This window comes from Thunnus maccoyii, chromosome 13 (assembly GCF_910596095.1).
Source record: "Thunnus maccoyii chromosome 13, fThuMac1.1, whole genome shotgun sequence".
NCBI classification, from domain to species: Eukaryota; Metazoa; Chordata; class Actinopteri; order Scombriformes; family Scombridae; genus Thunnus; species Thunnus maccoyii.
The window spans coordinates 16,054,807-16,061,029 of NC_056545.1; the positions used below are offsets into that span (position 1 = coordinate 16,054,807).

The 6,223-nt window shown below is 40.1% G+C and overlaps 1 protein-coding gene across 1 annotated transcript; it reads left to right on the plus strand.

Moving 5' to 3' along the window:
• Positions 1-2,935: 2,935 nt before the first annotated feature.
• Positions 2,936-6,005, plus strand: LOC121910531 (protein ABHD15). The gene is made up of 3 exons (XM_042431773.1): positions 2,936-3,697; positions 4,104-4,333; positions 5,279-6,005. The coding sequence occupies exons 1-3, from the start codon at positions 2,936-2,938 to the stop codon at positions 6,003-6,005; spliced, it is 1,719 nt and encodes a 572-aa protein (XP_042287707.1).
• Positions 6,006-6,223: the final 218 nt, after the last annotated feature.

Genomic DNA, 6,223 nt, shown 5'->3' on the forward strand with positions numbered 1-6,223 from the left:
CCTCGTTATGATTTGGTTGTGTGGAAATGTTAAATGTTTAAAACAAAGAGTTTGAAATAACTTTGTTTTTCGTTTGTTTTTCTTCACTTTCTTCCACAAAAATATAAAGTTACATTTAGTGTTACATTTATCTTATTCATAATTCATGATATCCATTAGTTTATGATCTGGAGATAACAGGTTTATTTATTGACTTTCACTTTTGTTTCCTGCAATCTCCACTTACGGTAAAAAGGTGCGGTGTAATTATTTGTGAACTCAACACACACACACAAACATGCCCACTCTGGCCTCCTGTAGAACTATCCACTTTTCACCTGAGAAATAAGTTTAATTATTTGTTTCATTTATTTGTGTGTGTGTGTTCATGGCCTTAAAGACGTCATTTTCCAATTTTCATTCTAACATTTTGTGTAACAAACTTGACATTTTATATGTTGATTAGAGAAAACATATTTTAATGACTTATTTAATAATTAATCAATTTATGATCCTTTATATTAATTGTCTAAATATTTATTTATAATTTATAATCTAATTATGTTTTACCATCATGGTCAAGAAATAAAAATGTTTGATGAGAAAATAATTATCAAAAGATATTTTCCACACACTTTTTTTTTTTTAAATAAAAAAGATGGGGATTTAAGCGATAGTGGTTATTGAAATGTCTTGGATCCATTGCATACTTCTTGCTAAAAAATATGCTCGTATAGACAGATAGGGGCTGAGGGGTGAAACAGAAACACCTGCAGGCAGGAATTAGATTAAATACTGCTGACAGATTGGTACTGCGCATGGTTAAAGAGGAACTGCTCTTTTAAGTTGACTGAACAAACAAACAAACAAAACACTCTACTGAATACTTTAATGTTAATTTCTCATAATCACAGGCTGTGTGAGAAACTTTAAGTATTTGGCAGAATGAGATACAGACTAACAACTAGAGTAACATGTTGTAAGTTGTGTGACTGCTACTCTGTTAAGAGCCAGCAGCCATACTAGCAGCTCTGTGAGACTGTACTTACCCACAAGAATGCTTGGAACTCAGTGCAAACATCAGCATACTAACATGCTCAGATACTAACATGCTGATTTTAGCAGGTATAATGTTTACCATGTGTTGTGTACAACAGAGCATTGTGGGGAAATATATCTCCGGTGTCAAACGATATAGAGAAATGAAATGAAATAATGAATGAGTAATGAACTGCGATGGCTACTTTTTTAAGAGGCCGGTGAACATGCAGCTGCTCCCTGTATCCATTGAGCACCTCCACAGTGAAGGAAAAGTCAAGGATCACCAAAATCATTAGGATGCATCATCTGGCCACTATGAATATCTGTAGATTGCAATCCACCCGACAGTTGTTTTGATATTTCAGTCAGAGTGGCAATAAGTCAAAGGTCACACACAGGGATGGAAACTTCAAGATAAGATAGTTTATGTCCCCCCTCCACTCAGAAATGTGTGTGTTGCTTCTTGTTACTTGACTGTGATGTTTGAGCTTCACTGTGCAGAATAATATATGTGCAGAGTATGACACTAGAAGGCTGTTTTCGCATTCATCTGCTGAAAGTGGAAAGTTTATCTGTGTTCACTTTAGACTTGAGTTTACAGCGTGTACCTACAAGAATGATTTGTGACATCTCAACTAGTTTGGAGCAAATCATAGTCCGGTATGCCACTTACACAAGTGTGATGTGGAAACTTGAAGTCTCCAGTGTACTAACACTGAGAATGGACTTTACAGTGAAGTAGGGGACATCTTGTGTTCAGCAGTCAAACTTTAAAAATGTTTGAATATTAATAGATTTTGGATTTTTTAATGAGGGAGAATCAGTAGATGTGAAGATTTGTTTTAACAAGTTAATTGAACATTCTTGTGGGAAAACTATATCAGACACTAATGATTAGTCTGTGCAGAGTATTTTTGTGGGTCATAACACATCTGGAAGGATCTTAAATGGTAAATCTTGACCATTAATGTTTGAAAACAGTTAAAATCTGATGTTATATTTGGCGTTAAATAATTTTTAACCTTGGATTGGCTATTGTTTGTATAAGTGTTGTGAGAAAGAGGTAATGAAGCAGATATTTTACAGCTAAATGCGCGCTGTATGGGAGAAAAACATTGTGAAGTGGGGGCCCATTGAATGTATCAGGTGCCCTTTATATTTTTTCGCCCCTGCCCCTGAGATAGCCTGAGTCCACCACTGACAATAATACTATGACAGTATGTGTTTAACCTCAAACTTCACTGGAAATTAAATTAAAAAATGTATTTGTGATGCATTAATATATAGCCAATATATTGGTCAGTCTCTTCAGTGTATAAAATGGGATGCTGCTGGTAAAACATGGCCCTGCTCTGATGCATGTGACTGTATAATTCATCTGTCATTATTTTATTCCCCCCATTTGAAAAGCTTCCCTGAATGTGTCTCCTTATAACTAACTTGAAACGAGGGTCAGAATTTATTATTAGTTTAGTTTAGAGCTAGAATATAAATGTCAAATGAACTTTTACAAGGACAGCAAGTCTTTCATTTCACTGCTATATAAACAATTAAAAAAATATTCACTGATAAACTGGGGAAACATGTTAACATTAATGGGACAGATTTATGTGGCTTGTGTTTGTTCAGTTTCTATCTGAGCTTAAGCTTGCAGTAAATGATTTATGGAGGGAGGAGAAAGGGGAGGAGGAGCTGCAGTGGGGGGGACACAACAATCTCTCTTAAATCTTAAAGCTCTTAAATCTTCTTGGATTTATTAACAAACTGGAGGAAAAAAAGATGACTTTTCAGCATGGCAGTCAACTTATCTAGCTAGATTTTTACAACCAGGCAGGAGTTTTTAAATTATGGGGGTCTGAGGTTACAAACGTCCCTGAGAAGACTTTGGATTTTATGTGAAACTACAATCTCAATCATGTATTCACCAGTGGCACTCTTTGTATGGGATTGCTTGTTCTGTTTGCTCCCGTCACTGTTACTTTTGCTGCTGTCTCTGGCTCTCCGCTGGCCCAGAGTGCGCTGTTGGACGAAGCTGGCTGTCAGGGCTGCAGGCTGGAGACTCTGGGTCATTATCTGCCTGATCCTGGAGCTGCCACTAGACAGAAATACAAGAACATGGACCGAGGAGGCCGGATCACCAGGGACAGATATTTTATCTGGATCAGGCCAGACGTCAGATGGACCCAGGCTGATTTGCAAACCCACTGCTCTGGCCAAATATCTGCTGCGGCACTGTGGCTCTCTGGCCAGGCCAAGACTGGCCACCTGGCCCAGAGGCGACCCCCACCTCCAGACTCTGTCCAGCCTGCTGTGTGGACAACATGGAGACACGTTGCAGTTCTCTAGAGACCATCTGTTACTGAGGGATGGAGGAAATATAGCTCTGGACTGGGCTGTGGGGACAAGACTGGGTGAGGCGGTCGGGAGGAAGAGGTGGGAGGGGAGGAAGGAGCATCAGTCAGGAGGAAAAGCTTTGGGCTGCTTCACCTCAACACCTCCTGTCCTCATCCTCATCCCGCAGTCTTGGGGAGGGATGACACCTCACCTGAAAGCGCTGTGCCATTTAGCCATGCGTCAAGGCTTCTATGTGGTGGTGTTTCACCCTCGAGGCACAGCAGGGTGCCCGATGACCACAGCACGCCTGACTGAGTTTGGAGACCCAGCTGATCTTGAGCAGGTACAGAAAGATTTTTTTTTTATTGTGGTTTGCACCAAATGGCACATTCTTATTTTTATCATCTTATGTTTTTTGTAAATAATGATTTCATGAGACTGTCGATTACGCAATTAATCAATGGACAGAAAATGAGCCATTCTGATAGTGGATACATTGTGCAAAAAAGAATAAAAATATTATATGTGTATATTAAAATATTAAAATATAATACATATAATGTTTCCAGCTTCACAAAGGTGATGATTTGCCTGTTTTCTCTATTTTATTTCATTGAATTCAAGAAGGTTTTGGACTGTCTCATCAGTCTCATCAAATCTCACCTTGGACTCTGGGAAATTTTCTGTAAATCTATATTTTGTTGATTCAATGTTTTTACCTGGCACTGATGATAAGTTTCATGTTTCAGGCGGTTGCTTATGTCCACAGCTGCCACCCGTCCTCTGCGCTGGTCACAGTGAGTGAGGGTTCAGGTTCAGGGATTCTTCTTTCCTACTTGGGAGAGTGTGGATCAAGTTCATACCTGACAGCGGCTGCAGCCATCTCACCTGTACTCCTGGGCCAGCTGTGGTTTGAAACAGCTATGCCTCCTGTTTATCGCTCGGGGGTGCTCTTTCACCGGAAACTGCAGTTAAGTAGGTGAGGGAAATTACAGCAAGATGTAATGTATTAATAATTGGGTGAATTACAGTAATGTGGGACACTTCCAAATGTGGGACACCTAAGCTCAGATGCATCTATCTCTTTTTCTATCAAATATTTGTGATTAGGACTGCTGTCAAATTAAACCTGGAGTATCATGTAATTGAAATCACATGACTCCACATATGTGATGCCATAAAGTGGGACAGGGGAGTCTTCCAACAGGAAGTACTTGCTGCGAAGTCCATTTCAAAGGATTTTGACTAAACTTCAATGTTAAGGATATAAATCAATGTTAAAGTCATAAATGGAGCAATGTTGGCAATTGTTATCATATTGTGTTTATATATTCATGTCTCAAAATATGCTATCATATGGTGAAAAAATGTTTTGTCAATTTTTCATCGTCCCACTAATGTGGTCATATGTGTTGTTAAGCTGGTGAAATATGCATTTAAGTACATTAAATGACTAATGCCAATAGTTATTCAGGGGAATTAGTCTTTTAATGCTTAATTTTAACTTATTTTTAGGCAGGTTACAAGTTATATAATTACTAATATTAATACATAAAATAATACATTGCTATATTATCTGTAACAGCAAAAACATTGTAATTACTGAAATGACCAAATGTGGGCATGCACTTTGGCCTCGAGTGTTGCTGACCACTTTGGCACAACACAAGGAACACTTATATTTACCATTTCTTCACCTAGTGTGATGTTTGCGTTCTTTTTTCTGATATGATTAGAAAACACATTGAGGTATTGGGTGCAGATATGATGTATTGGCTTCATAAAATATATATCTTAAGTGCCAATTGCAGAAATCGTCCCACATTACTCTAATTCATGCTAGTTACAGTACAGATATGGATGCCATATGGACATGATCATAACAACTTATTTTGTTTCGTTCATCACTTGTTGCCATCATAAGATATGGCAGTTCCTTCAGAGCAGTGCTGGATGTGGATCGAGCCCTCAGCTGTTCCTCCCTCAGAAACTTTGAGGAAACTCTTTTCTGCTCTTCAGCCCAGCATCAGCAGAGAGCCCCGAGACCTCCAATAAGCTCTCTAAACTCTGGGCTGAGCTCAGGATCCTCTTCCTCACGGGGCCTGGCACCCTCAGTGGCCTGGGGACTGGGCGAGAGAGCTTCCCCTGCCAAGGACTGGGACAGCTACTGGGAGAGGAATGAACCACTCAGAGATGCAGATGAGGTGGCAGTGCCTGTGCTCTGCATCTGCAGCTGCGATGACCCTCTCCTCCCACCTGTGTCCACCGTGCCCCTTCCGCTTTTCCAGAGCAACCCTTATTTCCTTCTGGTGTTGACAGACAGAGGAGGGCACTGTGGGTTCAATCTGGAGGGCCATGAAGAGAGCGACGGAAGGAGGACTGGGAATGAGGAGGTAGAGGAAGGTAACTGGAGTCACATCGCAGTTCTGGAGTACTTCAGGGTAATGGCTGATTTCCTGAAAGGGGAAGAGAAGGATGGTCCTGCAGGAGAATACAGTCACACCGGGCAGAGGAACAGGACCAGCAACATGGCTCCACCTCGCAGAAGGAGAACCACCATGATGAGAAGACAAAGATCTCATGCGCCTGAACAGAGCAGTGTGGAAGTAGAGGAAGGGAACTTCACCTGGAAGAGGTCATATACACGCTAAGGAGAAAGAAAGGGTCGAGGATGAGATCTGGAGAGAGAGATTTTATCAACTTTGGAGTTTTACTTATTATTCTCTAGAAGTTTTCAGGTGGTCCTTCAAAGAACTGGAAAAGGAAATCAGCAGAAAATGGACAGTGAGCAGCTGTTTGTCTTTACCAAATTGGTGAAGACAAATAACAAATATATAGTCTCAGAACATTTTTAGAAAAGGAATTTGAC